The sequence below is a fragment of the Fusarium poae genome, chromosome 2 (assembly GCF_019609905.1).
Source record: "Fusarium poae strain DAOMC 252244 chromosome 2, whole genome shotgun sequence".
NCBI classification, from domain to species: Eukaryota; Fungi; Ascomycota; class Sordariomycetes; order Hypocreales; family Nectriaceae; genus Fusarium; species Fusarium poae.
The window spans coordinates 7,706,962-7,725,857 of record NC_058400.1 but is presented as its reverse complement, the minus strand read 5'-3'; the positions used below and the strand labels follow the sequence as shown (position 1 = coordinate 7,725,857).

At 48.5% G+C, this 18,896-nt stretch overlaps 4 protein-coding genes and 1 non-coding gene across 5 annotated transcripts; 4 read left to right on the top strand and 1 right to left on the bottom strand.

The window, feature by feature from the left end:
• Window positions 1–1,781: 1,781 nt before the first annotated feature.
• FPOAC1_006632 (uncharacterized protein) lies at window positions 1,782–3,538 on the top strand (the record flags this gene model as incomplete). The annotated part of the gene is made up of 2 exons (XM_044851107.1): window positions 1,782–2,302; window positions 2,362–3,538. 2 exons carry the CDS (start codon window positions 1,782–1,784, stop codon window positions 3,536–3,538), a joined length of 1,698 nt encoding a protein of 565 aa, XP_044709819.1.
• A 1,807-nt stretch (window positions 3,539–5,345) lies between these two features.
• On the top strand, window positions 5,346–5,445 carry FPOAC1_006631. The gene has a single exon. It is a non-coding gene; the product is annotated as a tRNA-Leu (tRNA).
• An 855-nt stretch (window positions 5,446–6,300) lies between these two features.
• Window positions 6,301–9,849, bottom strand: TEF3 (translational elongation factor EF-1 alpha; the record flags this gene model as incomplete). The annotated part of the gene is made up of 2 exons (XM_044851106.1): window positions 6,301–9,316; window positions 9,698–9,849. 2 exons carry the CDS (start codon window positions 9,847–9,849, stop codon window positions 6,301–6,303), a joined length of 3,168 nt encoding a protein of 1,055 aa, XP_044709818.1.
• A 2,758-nt stretch (window positions 9,850–12,607) lies between these two features.
• FPOAC1_006629 (uncharacterized protein) lies at window positions 12,608–16,733 on the top strand (the record flags this gene model as incomplete). The annotated part of the gene is made up of 6 exons (XM_044851105.1): window positions 12,608–13,198; window positions 13,251–13,318; window positions 13,368–13,476; window positions 13,530–14,033; window positions 14,101–14,292; window positions 14,361–16,733. 6 exons carry the CDS (start codon window positions 12,608–12,610, stop codon window positions 16,731–16,733), a joined length of 3,837 nt encoding a protein of 1,278 aa, XP_044709817.1.
• Window positions 16,734–17,726: 993 nt separating this feature from the next.
• Window positions 17,727–18,452, top strand: FPOAC1_006628 (uncharacterized protein; the record flags this gene model as incomplete). The annotated part of the gene is made up of 2 exons (XM_044851104.1): window positions 17,727–18,349; window positions 18,413–18,452. The coding sequence occupies 2 exons, from the start codon at window positions 17,727–17,729 to the stop codon at window positions 18,450–18,452; spliced, it is 663 nt and encodes a 220-aa protein (XP_044709816.1).
• Window positions 18,453–18,896: the final 444 nt, after the last annotated feature.

The following is an 18,896-nucleotide window of genomic DNA, read 5'->3' as shown; positions in this document are numbered from 1 at the left end:
GGGGAAAACTCATCAAAACTTGAGTTGTATCGGGCGAGGTTCGGTTTGCCCAGGCGAAGAAGGAAAGTGCCTTTTTCCAGGGACACTAAAAACATTCAGCTGTTGAGAAGGGGTGTCTCTCAGATGAAGGATACGGGTACGGGTACATACAGTGAGGGTTTAGGGTCCAATTGCTATCGGGCAAAGACAGGGAAGAAGAACACCTTATCAAGGGTGGACCTACAGTCGGGGAAGCATCCTGACATGGATGGGATGCAGCCAGTCAATGTACGAGGTACTACGGATATGTATGTAGAGAGTACATGTGCGACAACCGAGTGGAGAAGCCATATCTATGGTGGGGAAGATCCTACCCTCGTTATGGGGGTGGAGAAAGGAATGACATGGGTGGTCATGTATCTTTTCGAGTCGCTACCTCATGGAAAATGTCCAAAGGCGCAAAAACCGCCCGACAGGTGCCAGCTTGAGCCTTGAGGCTAACCGTTAACTGCACAAAGTTTAGAGATGTCAGGCCAGGCCGCCACTGCTCGGAAATATCGCCTCCTCTCAAATATGAATGGCGGGTATAGCAGTCGAGTCAAATCAAGGAAGACTTAGAGTGACACCGAATGCGCAGTTACATACAAGCAAGCTCTCGTGCATAAAGGGAGGGCAGTGCTTATGATCTTGGGAGCACCAAGTGGAGAGAGCTGAAACCGCTTGGATTAGTTGTCTCTGGGGAAGTTGGTTAGTTGTTAAACAGTGTAAGATGCCGCTCGAGCAGTTACGGCACACCGAATAGAGAGCCTCGTAGGCTGATCATGTTGATGAACCGTTCCTCTGGGCCCTACATCAATGCAGTACAGTAGTACTTGGCTACGGGAGTTGCCATCTCAAATATGTTGTAGGATCGGGAAAGTATCAGACCAGAATATCTCTACACACAAGGCAGTTTCTCAAAGGTAAAAGCAACAAAAATCGAAACTACAAATATTAACTCAAAGCCAGGATTAGTTGGTTGGTTGACTCGAGTAAACGTGTCTGATTGATTGATTGATTGATTTTATCCATGTCCTATTTGATTCGTTACATTCCGCCGAGGTAGTCTTTATACCGCACGCAACAAGGCGGATACTCGAGATCGAGGTAGCCTGAAGCAGATGAATCAACCGGGCTTGAGTTTGGCTTTTTGTTTCTCCACACCTCCTCTAACTAATCCTTGTTCGGACTGGCCGCTATCATCCCGTTGAGTTGCCGTCAACAGTAGCAACGGACAACGGCACGAGCAACCAACTGCGCACTTATAATTCCTCTGTAATGCAATGTAGACTACGGCTGGCTTTAAACCTCTCCAACCCACAGCTAAGCCAAGCCATGGATGTTGTACTCCCCAATCCTAGTCCTAGTTTTTACTAGGTAGGTATTCCTAGTCCCAGTTAGTGGAATCCCAGGATCGGGTAGAGAGCACTGCAGCCTGCTTTGCTCGATTGTTGGTATAGACAGAGAGAGAAGTAAGAAACAGCTTGGGGTCAATTGACTCTTCCCCCCATGTTCGCATTTATTTATTACCTTCAACGCCCGCACCTCCAAGATATTCTTTTCTTCCCCTCTCCCTCATCCTCGCCTTCCACCTTATCCTTTCAACGCCTTCTTATATATACCTTGTGGCTTGCAGGGTATATTATCTGAACTTGGGTCTGCTGCTTCACTGCTTCAGACTTGCGCTCTGTTGAGCCTCATCCAGGACCCCTCCTAGCCTACTCTGCAGTCGCACCTCACCTCACTGGTGATTATCTCCCAACATGGCTTCTGACGAGGAGAAGAACTCGGCCAAGTACGAAAACAATGGCAGTGCTGGCGAAAAGTACCTTGCCGACAATGGCGACATTGCCCCTGGACACACAACCGACAACGCTGATGGCTTGCACCGTCTTCTCAACAATAGACAGATCCAGCTTGTTGCCATTGGTGGTTCCATCGGTACCGCTCTCTTCGTGAGTATCGGTGGTGGTCTTGCCAAGGGTGGTCCTCTTGGTCTGTTTCTCGCCTACACAATCTACTCTGGTATCCTCGCCTGTGTGAACAATGGCATTGCCGAAATGACTACTTATATGCCTGTTTCTGGTGGTTTCATCCGTCTCGCCGGTCATTGGTGTGATGATGCTCTTGGTTTTATGGCTGGTTGGAACTTCTTCCTCTACGAAGGTCTTCTCATTCCATTCGAAATCACCGCTATCAACCTTGTCCTGTCTTACTGGAGTCCCGAGATCACTGAGCCCGGTCCTACGGCTGGTATCTGTATTGGTGTCATTATCCTATATGCGTAAGAACCCCCAAACTCTCCGCGAACAAGATCGCATACTAATCGTTTATGCGCTTTAGTCTCCTAAACATCTTGGCTGTCAAGGCTTACGGTGAAGCCGAATTCTGGCTGTCGGGCGGCAAAGTTATCCTCATCCTGATGCTTTTCAGCTTCACTTTCGTCACAATGGTTGGTGGCAACCCACAGGGCGATGCCTACGGTTTCCGTTACTGGTCCAACCCTGGTCCCTTCTCTGAGGTCTACGGCACCGGCTCTCTTGGCCGCTTCGAGGGTTTCCTCGCCGCCCTCTGGAGTGCTGGTTTCACCGTCGTCGGTCCCGAATACATTTCAATGGTGGCTGCTGAGGCCAAGCGACCCAGTGTCTACATCAAGTCTGCCTTCAAGACTGTTTACTACCGATTCTGCTTCTTCTTCATCACGGGCTCCCTCGCAGTCGGCATTGTTGTCCCCTATAACTACCCCCAGCTCGTGTCCATCTTTGTCGACGGTACAGAGGGCAGCGGCACTGCTGCTGCGTCGCCTTACGTCATGGCTATGGACATCCTCAAGGTCGATGTCCTTCCTCACATCGTCAACGCCCTCCTCCTTACCTCGATCTTCTCGGCTGGTAACACTTACACTTATTGTGCCACTCGATCGCTCTACGGTCTCGCTCTCGAGGGCCGTGCCCCCAAGATTCTCCGAAAGACAACCGCTTCTGGTGTCCCTATCTACTGTTTCTGTGTGGTCATGCTGTTCCCCATGCTTTCATTCCTCCAGTGTGGTAGCGGCTCCGCCAAGGTCCTCAACTGGTTGATTGCTCTCATGACTGCTGGTGGTCTTATTAACTATCTCGTTATGGGAATCACCTTCCTTAACTACTACCGGGCTTGCAAGGCTCAGGGTGTCGACCGACGACAGATGCCTTACTACGGTCGCTTCCAACCATACTGCGCTTACATTGGTCTTATCTTCCAGTTCTGCGTTGTCATGTGCTACGGTTACAAGTCATTCCAACCCTGGGATACTGAGCTGTTCTTCCAAAACTACACTATGCAATTCGTTGCGCCCGCTCTCTTCATCTTCTGGAAGGTTTACAAGAAGACCCGCTGGCTCCGACCCCATGAGGTTGACCTTACTTGGGAGCGTCCCGTCATTGAGGCTTATGAGAACTCCATCACCACCCCTCCTCAAGGTTTCTGGCAGGAGATGGGCCAGCTTGTCGGTATCAAGAAGAAGGTGTACTCTGACGAGTAAGGCGCTTCTGGCTTTACATGTTCAGAACACGATTGAAATGTGGCAGTTGTAAAGTTTTGATGAATTCATAGAATATGCGATTTGTTTAAGCATACTGATTAGTTTGCTACTGAAATTATACCCAACATAGCTATGTTCATTTTACTTAACCATATATCAACTTTTTGCTATAAAGTGACTGTGATATCTGAACAAAGCCAAGATGTTTGCTTTAATCGTCACTTGTAATATATGACTACAGTTGCTTGGATAACTAAACAATAACTATTGTGCTCTTTTTTTTTTACCTTTGTTTGTTCGACTCACAGGCGGCGAACTTCTATGACTGCACATCGTAGCTCGTGACGTAGAACCTACATCGTTTCAAGTTGCTGCGCCGTCATGATAAGTCGGATCGGACGCATAAAGGCTGTCATTCTTTACAAGGTGCGGCCAATGGATCACAGCGGCCGATCACGAGATCGGCAGAGTAGTGTTGAAATAACTGTGCCTCTATTGAACGTTGCGTTTAAAGTTGCTGCCAGGATTAGCTCGTAGGTCAGAGGTCGGGGTAAAGCGCATGCAGATCATGCGGGATGCTGATACAAAAAGGGGGCAAGAGAAAGAAGAAGGAGGGGGAGTGAGACTTGCGAAGCTCAGGAGTTTTCTAGAAGGGGGGTGTGGGAGGAGGGAAGAAGTGAGGATTGGGGAGGCAGTCCTAACGAGGCGGTGATAAGCAAGGATGGTGGTTGATAAGGTTTTTGGGGTAGATAAGCAATCCAGCTATAACAACTACTATGCACTTATGTACTGATAGTGAAGAGGAGGCTACGGAGTTGGAGACCGTGAAGCCGTTGAGATAATATCGGACTCGATGGACCGCTTCGACGGATTTGGTGATGATTTTGCAAGGAATGCTTTTGGGGCCTTGGTATTGTAGGGATCGGTTTCCTTAGAGCTATCTCCTTTTGTCCGTGGAAGCGCCGTCCGTGTTAATGACTGGGGTTGTGGCCACGCTTGTATCTATGAAAGGAGTTGTTTCGAGCTGAGAACTGGGGTTGAAGATGAGAGGTTGTTGGAGTACAGTTCGGGCTATTCGGAGGAGGTGGGTCTTCCAGCGCCGGTGACTCGGGGGTTCGGAGACGTAGTTCCTCTAACTTTAGTGTATGGACAAGGGATCTGTGATGGACAAGAATATCATAGCTCGCATGAACCATAAACTTATCGAGGGAAAGAATTGGCGAAGATGATGGCCTGTCAACTCACCGTACTGGAGGTCTAGACAGAGCCCAGTCCCGCGACTGGATTATAGTCTTAGATCCATCATTGGTATTTTGTACCGCACTCCCGAATTCCATATCTAGTCATGAAATATCGATACGGCCTTGATCTTTCCAATGATGCCTATTGATGTGTTAAATGATGTTCGGTGTTTGCATCTCCTACCGACCATGTTTCAGTACGTAGGTTTGTATGCATATGTTAAGAGCTTTCTGTAAAGATATTCCACCCAAATTTATTCTTGAGAAGAGAATTTCAAAGGCAGCATAATCTTGCCAGACTTTATGAACGATCAAGCTGAGTGCGGCTCCTGTGTAACTACAAATAGCTAGAGCTTTACTCGTCGCAATAGAATGAATCTATTATGATTTCAAATATGATAAGCACATTATTACATCTAGGTCGTAAACGCCGCGTAGAAAGAAGTTGTCGCTAAGCAAGATTTGTGTCAATTATCCAAGCATCAGTCAGTCGAATACCAACTGGCGCCAATTAAGTTTGGAGAATTTCAATTTAACTACGACCTACTCTTTCAACAATCACAACCGGTGAGATGGCCGAGTTGGTTATGGCGCCAGGTTAAGGTTAACCTTAACACCAATTTCCTGGTGGAGCAATCCTCCTGGGTTCGAGTCCCAGTCTCATCAAGTTATTCTTTTTGCCTTTCTAGACATTGATCTCCAGATTCTGTGGTAAAGTTGACTCCGTTTACTTTTTGTACGTGACTACTTATATACCTAGGTAGGGTATACGGACAATGGTCCGTATTCCATATTCGTTGTCATAAGTCGGAGGTCAAAAGCAAAGGGCAGACTAACAAGTGGACACTTAATTGATATTATGAAAAAAAAAACCGCTGAGAACGTTTAAGATTGTGTAATAAAGGACAATAAATAATATGTATTGGTCGGCTGAGCGTCTTTTTTATGCTTATTGATTAGATAGTAAACATGAGTTGACTTCCCCAAACGTTACGAGGATTGACGCAATTTAGGGTACCTAGTCAAATCAATACAGTCACATCTTTATTTACAATGCGATTGCTCGGTTCCGACTACGAAGATAGTGATAGATACACCTTCGGAGAGAGAACGAGATGATATACATGCCATGCCATGCATGACCTTCACCCCGACATTCACAAAACACTTTGAGACATAGCCAGCATCGCTAGACCATTGAATTCACACACGGCATCAGAACACAAAGTGATCGTAATCAAGTCTATTTTGGCTCTAACTATTTGCCAACCTCCAAACCCACCGTGTCAAGGGCTCAAACACAGTTGGGATCCTCCAATCCCCCATGTCATTTCCTCGTTCCTCCACGGTGGTAGTCTAACAGAGCATTCCGTCTATCGGAGCCCAAAAGTGCAGTCGTCCATTATCAAAAGACGCACCCCTAACTTTTTTGATCAACGCATGACAAAGGAAAATGGTATGTAGTCATCAAGAGAAGTCGTTACAAGAGATGGCTGAGTATACGTGTCGAGAGGAATGCATTTACAGGTCCTCCTCGTCACTGAACACCTCCTCACCACGCTTTCGGCGGGCCATGCGCTCCTTCTTCTTCTTTCGTGCCTCAGAAGAGCTCAGCTTGACCTTCTTCTTGGTGGTGACAATCTTGTTACCCATGGCATCGAACTTATCCTCCTCATCACCATCATCAGCCTTGAGACGGGGACCAGAGCCCTGACCCTGAACCCAGTTGTGGCCGGAAGGAGTCATCTTGCCGTCCATGACAGCCCAGACCTCCTCAGTCAAGTCCTTGGTGAACTCAGCAGAGTGAGTAATGATGATGACACCACCCTCGAACTTCTTGAGAGCCTTGGACAAGGCACCGAGAGAGTCACGGTCAAGGTAGTTGGTAGGCTCATCAAGAACGATAAGATGGGGTCGCTGCCAAGAGCAAGCAGCCAAGACAGTCTTGACACGCTGACCACCGGACAGACCACGCATGCGAGAGTGAGAAACAAGCTCAGCGTCAAGACCGAAGTTGGCGCAGTGAGACTCAATCTCCTTTCGGACCAGAGGTCGGAACTGACCAGAGGCAAGGGCCTCCTTCATATCGACATCAGCAACCATCTTCTGGTGAGAAGCCAGAAGCTCGTTTCGGGGCAACCAGGCGTTGTCAGCAGTCATCATGGGAACCCATCGCTCGTTCTTCATGCCAATGTTCTCACCGAGGGCGAAAGAACACTCGTACTCGTAAGAGTTCTTGAACTTTCTTCGGCTGTTGATACCAATGACACGTCGCTGGCTACCCTCAACGCGGAAGACCTTGTCCATGGCCTTCTCATCAGCCTCGGTGATGATCTTGTTGGCACGGTCCATGGTCTCACGATCCTCACCAGTCTGGAATCGCCATTGGATGTACTCGGAAGGAGTCTTGTCGAGATGGTTGTCGATGTGAGCGAAAGCGTGCTGCTTAATGTAGGCGATACGGATGTTCTCGTGCTGGTAGATCTCACCCTGGGTAGGGATGAGCTCACCAGTGAGGACGTTGATCAGAGTAGACTTGCCAGCACCGTTGGGACCGATAACGGCAATACGAGATCCCAGAGAGCACTGGAAGGAGATGTCGCTGATCTGAGGCTTTGAGGTACCAGGGTACTGGAAGGACATGTTGGTGGCACGGAGAATGGCCTTGGCCTTGGTCTTGACACCCTCAAGGAAACCGGGCTCGGGGAAGCTGAACTCGATCTCGGACTCGCCAAGCTCGTAGTAGGACTTAGCGGAAGGGTTGCGGGCGACGAAAGCAGCCAGGTTACCCTTGTAACGCTTGAGCTTGAATCGCTCGTAGTGAACGATGTGCTGGCAGACGTTGTCAAGGAAACCAGAGTCGTGAGAGACGATGATGGAAGTGCAAGCAGAGTTCTTGAGGTACTCCTCGAGCCACTTAACGTTCTTCACATCCAAATGGTTGGTAGGCTCGTCGAGCAACAGAATATCGGGAGCCTCGAAGACGGCACGGCACAAGGCAAGCTTCATCTTCCAACCACCAGAGAGGGCGCTGATCTCGCCCTTAACCATCTGCTCGGTGAAGCCGAATTCGTTGAGCTGCTTCTCGACATCAGCCTGAGTGGTTGTGACACCAGCCTCCTCAAGCTTCTTCATGGTCCAGTCGATGGTGGTCATCTCAGTATCAGCGGAGTCCAAGTCGTGCTCGACGAAAACAGTCTTGACCTCGTCCTGCTTGGGGAAACCCTCGACCTGCTCGTTGTTGATGGCGCGCATAAGGGTGGACTTTCCAGAACCGTTGGGACCGCAAAGACCGTAACGCTGACCACGCTTGAGACGGAGATGAGTCTGGTTGAGAAGAATCTTGGCACCGTAGGCAAGAGAGAAGGTACAGTTGCAGAGATCCTCACCCTCCTCCTCATCAGCCTCACCCTCAGCCTCGGCGACAGCGCCGGGAAGAGCGGTCTTGCGAATGTTCTCGACGATGGACTCAGCGTTGTCAATACCAGAGATGACAGAGACGTAGGCCTTCAGGTTGTCAACCCAGATCATGGACTCAGCCTCCTTCTCATCAACGAGCTGACCAGCAATGGCAGAGATGTACTCGGTGACGGGACCCATCTTCTCAACGTAGTTGGCGAACTTGGGGGAGAGAGCAGCAGTGACCTTGGGCTGGATAACGTTGATGGCACCAGGGAAGGTGGGCTCAGGGATGACACCGTTCTTGATGTCACCGACACGGGTGAGGGTGTCAAGAGCCTGCTTGGTCTTCTCACGGGCCTCGGGATCAGCCAAGTTATCGTAGTTCTTCTGGAGACCTGGCATCATCTTGGGCAAGAAAGGAGCGACAACGTTGGGGTCGTCGACGAGCTTACACATGTTGTCGACGATGACAGCGGTCTTTCGCTTGATAGCGGTATCACGCTCAGCGAGACCACGATCCAGGAGAGGAACCATGAGGGCAAGAGTGGGCTCTTGGACCTCAGTAACGAAAGTGGTGGCACCGAGCAAGTGAACGGTCTCAGGGACGTTCTCGGGCTTGGCGATACACTTGATGAGCTCAGGAATGAAACGCTCAATATCCTTGTTGATGATCAGCTGGCAAAGCTGCTCCATGGTCTTGTAAGCACGCTCCTTGACCTCCTTCTTGGTGTCCCACATGGACTCGGAGATGACAGGGATGAGCTCAGGAACACGGTAAGCGAGCTGAGCAGGAGAGTTCTTGACGAGGTACTCGACGAAGTCAAGAGCGGCCATCTTTTCGGGCCACTTCTGGGCACTTCGGATAGACTCCATGACGTAGGGAAGGGCAGCCTTGACAGCGTTGGCGTTGATGCCGCCAGCAATGGCGAGAACAGCACCCTGAGCAGCATTCTTGACAGCGGTGATCTTGTCGCCAACGGCGGCAAGGACGGCGGGGAGGAGAACGACGAGGTAAGGCTCGACGGCAGCGGAGACCTCGGCGTGAGAAGCGATAGCCTCGATGGCAACGCAAGCCTTCTCACGGGCGGTGGCGTCCTTCTTGTTGGCGAGCTGCTTCTTCAAGCCCTCTATAACACTGTAGACAAAAATGGTTAGCATACGAACAAAAAATTTTGTGGCTAATTTGGAGGGGTCGCCATGCCAGGGTATGGCGCGCTAGAGCGTCCATCACCCAACTATGGCGGGGCAAGATTGGGCATTCAAGAGGAGGGGGAGGGGCAAACGATTCGTAGAAAAAAATGTTCTAGCGATCGCCTTGTCCAACGCCACAGGACATCCATTCCAGTCTCAAGCCCTGCGTCTCACATGCATGAAACTTATCAGCGCTGGACGCTGACTCTTGCAAGAAGAGAGGCCAAAAATGAGTATCAAGAAGTCCAGTAATTCCCCAGTGATATGCCCAACGATACCCAAAGTAAAGAGCCAGATGATGGCATGATGAGATGGAGCGACTTACTTCTCGGGAACAACCTGGTCACCGATGCGACCGTTGATGAAAGAAGCCAACTCGTTGGAAGACTCCTTGATGTCAGAGGACTCCTTGGACACGGTGAGCTTCTGGAAAAGCTCGTCCAGGACCTTGATCGACTGCTGGTTCTCGGTAGGCATGATGTCGATTTGGGATTTTATATTTTGGGGTATAAGGAAGAAAATAGGTCGTCGAAGAGACAGAGATCGATGGAGGAGTCGACTCTGTTGTAATCGGCGATAATGGAAAGTTCCTCTTTGTTGAGGGGCGGTGTTCGTTCAAGGAAGTGAATCCAAAGAACAAACTAGAACGCGAGTAAAGAAAGTAAAGAGAGGTTCGTCTGGAGGATGACGACCGGAGAGCGATGGAGGAGGAAAAAAGAGAATGAGGGAGATGAGGAGGGAGGAGGTATTGAAAAAGGAAGAGAGGAAGGGCCACAATTTTTATTACCTCTACTACGTTTTAGGTTCGCTGCACAAATTTTTTTTACTTTGCCTCTGGCCACCAAAATTTTCAGCGTTCTGCGCTACCCCTCCAATTTTTTCAACCCCTCCTTCCACTACTTTCGGCGGCGACTCAGCTTATCGGTTTTATCAGCGCGAAGCCTAAGCCTGATATGGTAAGTGGATAAGGGCGGTGAGTGGTTTTGTCTTGAAAAGCACTGGGGGCTCCCTGGAGGCATCTCCGATTTAGATAGTGTCTTGCTGGGCTAGACCCATGCACAAATAATGTTCCTTGTACTAAAAGGACAGCGATTCACTGGAAAGCATTTGCTGTCCTTGAGACGAGGGGCGGATTAACTGTATCACAGTAGTACTTACAGTTTTCAATCATGATTGTTGAATTTGTGAGTGAAATTTATTTTCCTAGACCAAACCTTGGTTGCTGGACTGCTCCAAGGCATCCATGTCCGTGCTGGGTTGAGTTGGGCTACCATAAGCTTGTTCCCAATGCCATTGCAATCAAAAAGGTTGGCAAAGCCTCTCATCGTTCTACAAAGCTACGAATCAGCGAGGGATTGCTCCAATCTTTTGCCCACATTAGTAGATATCCACTTCCCGTCTCCCTGGCGACCTCTTGTCACAGATTCTTCTAGATCCTTGTTCCAGCATCGATATACTGCGTACAGATACAGATTTGCCATTGCCATCTAACTATCTAACTAGATGACTTAGTAGTAAAGAAAGAGTGCATACAGACTGACATGGTCTTCTACTAGCCTCGGCGCAAATGACATCAGATACGGACTTTACCATGTGGCTATTATATCCGTGTTCGTACTCTTTGCTTCGGCATAGCGAATGGAGAGTCCTTGACTCGCTTTCCGTGGAGCTGAGCGGTAAAGCCGTTAAGCCATCAATTATATCAGGCCAGTTGATGAATACTCTGGATATGCTGCATTCAAAGAACACCTGCTTTTACTTTATGGGTTCGCTTCAAACTATGCTTTAAAGACACCTTCAATCATAGACACGCCAGCAGTAGTACCTAGGCTTGTACGAAGTTCTTGAACACTTAAAAAAGCTTACTGAACCATGCTGCAGCTTTTGCGCATTGCAAGACATTGATTGATGCCTCAGTCTCTCCGTACCTAAACAACTACCTAGTCTCAGCAACAACAATGTGCAAGATGAATACATCCTCTCTCTAATCTTTCCGTCGTTTCATTTCTTCCACCTTTGTTCCCTTCGGATCATCGCGTTTCGCCCAACAAAAGACGGCTACTCCGAACTCAAGTCATGATGGATACCCTAGTCCTCTTTTGGTAGAATTTGTCTTGACCCTTAGCGATCTGGGTGGTGGGACCGGCTTTGCAAACAAACAAGCCCTGGAGATGCTGCTTTTCCTAGCCTTTCTCTCCGCCACGTTGCCACGGCACTTTTATCCTAGTGGCTCATTTTTATTCACCAATCGATACTTGACACTGTACAAAGAAATGAGGACCCAAGCACAGTGGCTGTTGTATATGGGAACTCAAGGAGATGAACACCGAAACCCCATATACAGATTGGAGTATTACCAGAAAGATGACTTCAGGTGTTGGCAGTGCTTGCACCGAGCGTTTCAACTTCAACAACCCCAGGCACGATTATCGCGGGGCCCCAGCACCCCCGGATTTATGCCCCAGCTCACCGATAGTTGTAATAGACACGTCTGGAATACGTACCTAAGAGATGCACGAGAAGCAAAGAGGCCTGTCCGGACTTTTTCGCGAATCCCAACTCAAGACGTACTCAAATGACAGGCTACCTCATTTCCAGTATTCTCGTGTGAACTCAGCTAGATGCTCTCTCTCATTATGCCTCAGATGACCTGTGGGCTCTAGTCAAGACAATGTTGACTGAGCCAATACCTTTTTGTGTTAAGCTGCCTCGGCAGCTCTTTTTCATAATTCATCGTTGCCAATAAGCAGTCGAAGGATCTCTTGGAAACGTGTCGTTGCTGTTCATAGAAAAGCATGCGCTACCCCTTACTCTCTCTGCGATGATTGGCATTCAAGTCCAGTTCTCCACGTCTGCATCGTTTGCAATTGCTGTGACTGAGCCTACTCATGACAGTCGCGCACAACAAAAACCAACTTCGTATGGGCCTTTGTTCATTTGCATCATCATCCGCTGGCTTAGATAGAACCTGAACTGGGATGGTGGCTTGCTTGCCTTTGTTGCTTTATTCTTGGGCGCTCGGGTCAAGATGTTGAAAGCCCAGGATGCTGACCAACGCTCTCGACGTTCTTTGTTGATTACATGAATCCAGTGTGTTTGACCTTTGTCCTTTAAAAACCCGTGACGAGCTCGTTGAACACCGATATAACTATCCACCAGCATCCCCAGTGACAGACAGTGATATGAGGTGTCCTCTTCTTCTTTCGAGCTAATACAGGTGCATAACTATTCCGTCATGACTTCCATCCCCAAAAGCGTACCTGGGAACGATCCCAGTGTTCTTCAAAACACGCAAAGCAATCCGCCTTCACGCTATCCTCCGCCACGCAAAGAGGCAATCCAAGGAAGCTACGCGTACATTCAGTACCGTCCCGCCTGGACAGACCCAGATTGGCAAGACGAGGGTCTTGAACGAGAGAGAACAAACAAGGATAAAAACGTTTTCGAAATCCATGACCCTATCTTTGATCGACTGCGACCTGCCTTGCTGCCTCGAGATGCGTTCCGCAACCCTACCATCTACGCCGAGCGATTCAGTATGTTTCCTGGTCGGACAGATGGTCGTTCGAGAACATCACCTACCCGAGCTGATAGTCGAAAACTCTTCCCCGCCGACACGAATATACAGACGGGGAAACAATTGTTTGATCGCTTTGAGGAATTGGCCAGAGACGCTGGGCAACATGTAGACGACTACATGGATGTCACAAGACCGGATCTGAAGAATCTGAGTGCAACGGAGCAGCAGTATATGCAGCAGTACGAAGATCTTATCATTGATGAAAACTGGCAGAACATTCTTTTTGGAAGTTTGACCATGGACGAGGTAAGCACTACAGGCGAATATATTATCATTGAACTTTTCCAACAAAACCCAGATTCTAGCCGAAGGGTATCTCACCATGTGCGACACGGAGCTGAACGAGCTATCAGGACCTCTATATGAGTACGTTTCTTCTTTGTTTCATGGTGCTGTCACTGACATATGATTGCAGGCTATTTGGCCGAGATTTTTGGGTGGATTGTCGTACACTTGGAGATTCGGAACAAAATCCTCGCTACATGTATACACTCAACGGTCAGCGTGAGGAGTGGGATCCCCGGGTACGTAAGCTTGAGATACAGATGTGCAATGTGCTGATAAACTGTGACCCAAGAACAACGACCGCGTGTGGAATGCCATGCAACCAGCTCTTCAGCTCGCCACGCGCTTACTCCTGAACAGCGAGGGATTCGTCGATGGTCTGCAAGATATCACGAATCGGTTTTGGGTTGAAGATCATCTATTCGCAGACCTTGCAGGTCAAGATAGAACAAGAAAACTGAAATTCATGCGCGACACAGACACCGGGGGTCCTAGGAAGGTCAATGGCGCACAAGATATTAAAGACAGTGGCCTTGATGTTCTCGAACTATCTTTCAGAGCCCTACGCCGAATTATTGAGCTCAAATTGTCGAGTGGATTTGATATGGGTAACAGGCCAACAAGATTGTTGACCATGGGTCAACAAAACGCACCAAATTTCTTCGGTGAAAATAGCAAGATCGCTATCGATATTGACTCTGAGCTGGTTTGGCCATTGCTAGTGGACAAGTACACCAAGAGCGAAAAGTTAATGGCTAACGTCATACTCGCAACTACCATAGCCCATGAGATGATGGTAAGACACTCCAAGCACTATTCATCTTTCCCGCAAAGGGGACTGAATCACTGACATTTCAAATCAGCATGCATTTTGTTCTTCCCCCTTCAGCTGGCTGGGCAATCCTGATTCCTTTGGTATCACTGACGCTGGGCTAATCATGGCCTGTCAATCACTCGATCTTGAACTTACAGATTTTGTACAATTCGATCGATGCAATGAGCCTTACTTTGAGAATGACATTTATAACGAGGTCGGGCATGCTTTTGAGGAAAATGTGAGTACCAATTGAGATCAGCTCAACTTTATCATGCGATATGGGGTAACTAACAAGTGACATGGTAGGTTCTATCATGTGGATATTGGCCTTTCGTCTTCGGTACTACAAACGCAAACAGACCGCCACTGCTCCAGGCATCAGGTGGTCTCATGTCCGCAATAGTACACAGTGAAGGGTACGCCAATGAGGCGCCGTGCCTCAAAGAGCCACTTAATCAATTCGTCACACTTAACCACCTTGTACGTTTCGAGGATGTCAAGAAGTTCTTTTCTCAGAGTTTCTGGGACGTTGCGATCAACAAATATGGCCCGGTAGCCCTGAGAGAACCGTCGAAGAAGCCTCACAAGTTCAATTTCTATCCTGCGGACAAAGAGTATGGCGGGTTCGTCATCACCCAGCTTCCTTCAATCAGCGCCGACGACGCGCAGTGGCTCAAGAACTTCAGAAACGACTTGATCAACAGGAACTACTATGTGCTATGGAATTACCTTCACAACATTATATTCGAAGAGGCTCAGTATGACCTAATGGAGCTTCGACTCGGACAAGCAATAGCCAGATGGGATAATGTGTCTCCTTGGATCAAGTTGGGCAAGGAGGTTCACATGATCATCTGTGAGTACTTGTCACACTTTTGTCAAACACGTCTGCCTCAACATGACTCCCATCTCCTCAAGTCACTCTATATGGCCTGGGACTCTAAGAGAGAAGCACTGGGGAGTGCACCTAACTGGGAATCTAACCATCTCTACCAAAATTCGGCATCCTTTCCCGATAGAGAAGAACGTTGGCATCGAATGCTGCAGTCGTGGGATATCGAGGACTTCGAAATGCGTCTAGTTCCAAAGCTCATTGAATTCACGAAAGCCGTTGGGAGAGAACTCGGACAGCACGAAAGCCTGATCTGCGAGTTGTACCAATGTGGGAGCCAGCTCTGGCAGCGCTGGATTTCAGAAAACCCATTCGAGTTTCGAAGTTGGCGACTGCACCTCGAAGAACTGAAATACATCTTCGGCGGCATTATCGAATCTATGCAATTGGTAGATGAGGGTATGAAGGCCCTCGATGGGGGGGACTGGGCTCAACGGATATGCACTCTTGCCCAAAGAGTCGAAGACTTGATTACGCTGATGTCCTTCAGCCCTACTCAGTACGACTGGCGTGACCTTATGTGGACAATGCCTATGATACGAAAGTCACGCCGTCTGCCACATCAAAGATATTATTTCCTCGCCAAGAAGGAAATGATGAAAATGACAGGAAAGGATCTGGCTGACCTTTTGCATTTCAAGAAACGTTTCAGAGTACCTCTTTCACTTGGGACACATAAAATTCCCCTCCCAGGAACGAATCCGGACGAGTTAAGCATTGCTCAGCGGTTGTCTGGGACTCTGGATGACGATCGCGGGCAAACCGCTCGGGATCAACAGATCAAGGGACCATCTACAGGCGTATTCGATACCGATGCGGTAAAGAACCTGGTTAGTCAACTCAACCAGAAGGAGAAAGAAGCTCAAGAGGCCAAGATCAACCGTATCGCCGTACAGCAGCAAGGAAAAACTGGTTTTCAGACTCTGCAACAAGATGCTGCGGCTCAGGCATATTGCCTACCTAGTATCCAACCTAAGTTCCAGCAAATGGGGGTGCATAACCAGCCAAGTCCATTTTCTGAATTCAAACCTTTCAACGGTAGCAACGGTCCATTTTCAGCTTACAAAACTACCACATTCCCTACACATCAGCCTGACCAACCTCCTGCTTGGAAGGCTAACTCTGCAATCGATCTGGCAGTCTGGGCGAACCAACCGTTAAACGGTGCCTCCCCAACCGCTCATGGAATCATGTCCCATCCCTATGCCGTCCGCGCGACAGTCACGGCTGATCTTCAAAACATGGCTGGGTTCTCCCTTCCCAGGAGGGACCCCTCAACATTTGCCAGCCACTTTCCTCGGGAAAGCGCGGCACCAAGCGAAACTCCCCTTGGGGCTGGTGTCCTTGGAGATATGGATAATCGATTTAACGAGGAGTCTGATCCTGATGTCGAAATGGGAGATGCTGAAATGGGTGGTCATGCGGGTCGAGCCACTGCAGTGCTAGAGTCTGACTACAGTAGTAGCGATGCTGAAACCTCGGAAGATGAGGAGTCATTTACGAGAGAAGGTAGCGATACCACTCTGAGTTGGTCCTCGGACAACGAGAGTGACAAGGCGAGCACCGGAAGTGACGAGTTACCTCTTTCCAAGAAGGGAGAGAAACGTCCGAGCTTGAAGCGTAAATCGAGCTGGTCAGCCGTTGACATAAAGACGAAGAGAGTTGGGGTTTCAGTGACTAAGAGACGGAGTCCAAAGGTTGGGCAAAAGAAGGCAACTGATTACAGGAAGCCAACGGGTGGATCTTTGGGTTGGAGGAAGATTTTGTCGGGACTATCCGGTGCCTGATTTGGGTTCTTTGATGGCTGTTCTGAGGAGTTTCTGTATGCGCTTGGTTTTTGAATACCAAGTTTGAATTTCCTGTAGATAATTTGGTTTCATATTTCTGAGTAGTCAGTAATGCATATTCTTGTTTCAAGCAGATGTTGTGATGTACTGTATACATTAGACTCAAGATCTTCTTCTTCCTTGATACTGAACATAACAGTAATAGATCTTAGGTAAATACAAATGCTTTGCATATTACATCGAAGGATCACTGCAACCTCTCGACATACATACTCGTGAAAGAGTATATTTCAAGGAGAGTTTTGATAGGCCTCGGGGCATCAGAAACGACATTGCGAGGTCAATTCATGCTACTTGCCTACTAACTTAGACTATCTACACTTCTTACGCTATTTGTTTTTGTATCCTAAAGCTCGGAGGTCAACTTGTCTTTTACCCTCTAGATAACAGGTAGACAGGTCAAGAGGCTGCCCCTCCGTCCGAGCTTAAACGTCGAGCCCCGCTGACCCACCCACAGGGCTGTAGCTTCAGTTCGTCTCATCCTCCTGCATGGCTGAGTCTTCATTCATTCAGTCATTCCATTCAACCTTGAACAAAGAAAAGTGAAAAAGTGAGTCACTTCAAACCCCAAACTCGTCTATATAGGTAACCTTGGCTCCGCCCATTCTTTGTTCTGCCACCCTCAAAGAATAAGAGCAAACTACCTACTTCCACTTCATACTCGCTCGGGCCATTGCATCATAGCTCAACAGGCAAAGCCAAACAGGCAGGCAAGCAATAAACAAGAGCATAATCGCAGTAAGATCAGGTAAAAAAAAGAGGATAAGGAGGGGGGAAACTGCAACTACCTCTCATCTTTCTTTGCTTCTACTTTCTCTTTAAGCAACGCTGACGACTGAACTGACAGTTCTCCGAAACTGCTCGCCATCATAATACCCCCACCACAGTTCTTCTTCTTCTTCTTCTTTCATGTTCACAAGAAGATTCGTCACAATGGCCATCAGAAGTGTCGACGATATTCCCAGTCTCACTCAGCTCTACCGCGACCCAGAGTCCGTCCTCTCCGCGGCCATTCCAAAAGGCAAGACCTCTTACCCTCCTGATGATCACATCAACAGACGTATTGGCTTGATTCGAGGAGACATCACCAAGCTGCGTCTCGACGCCATAGTCAACGCTGCCAACACGTCCCTCCGCGGCGGTAGTGGTGTAGACGGTGCCATTCACAGCGCTGCCGGGCCCCAACTGGTCAAGGAGTCTGGACCACTTGGCCCCATCAAAACTGGCGAGGCTGTCATCACCAAGGGATATAACCTTCCTGCCAAGCATGTCATCCATACAGCCGGCCCAATTTACAGCACTACCGCAGACCCTAATGAGAAACTCGCCATGTGCTACCGCGAGAGCCTCAAGTTGGCCGTAGAACATGACGTCAAGACTGTTGCGTTCAGCGCCATCAGCACAGGAATCTACGGATTCCCAAACGGTCCTGCAGCTCAAATCGCATGTCAGACTGTGAGAGAGTTTCTTGAGACTGAGGAGGGAAGTAAGCTGTCTCGAGTGGTATTTGTCACATTTGTGGCTCCTGATGTAGACGCCTACAACAAGACAATTCCGTACGTATCGGCCTCAGACCCTTAGCACTTACACAACGCATTAACTGAACTAATTCGGTACAGAAAGATTTTTCCTCCTGCGAACGAAAAGGTCACTGAATGAAGAGTACCTGGCCAAAGTATTTTGGGGCAATGGGAAAGGACTCACCAACTCTATACCAGACAACTCCCGGGACAGGTCTCTAGTCATAACTTGTCTGAAACCTCGAGATTTCGTCCAGAATGTCATAAACCGAACTATCAATTGCATCTTGGGTTCCGCCGACCCCTCTACTTCAGTCCCTATGGCATACATAACAATGCGGGTGGGATGTTTCCTAGACAGGCCATCAAAAAACACTTGTTGAATGAATTCATGATAACGCTGCTCGAAAGCCAGGCTCAGCAATCGTAGTTGAACAAATGCTCCTGTTTATTAATTCAACGTAAGAGTAACGATACACGCCCACCAATACTATATAGATGTGTAATTCATAAACCCAGGTCAACAAGATGGCCAAAAACCAACCATCAACTGAGTCCCAATTGTTCAAGCCAACACCACTAC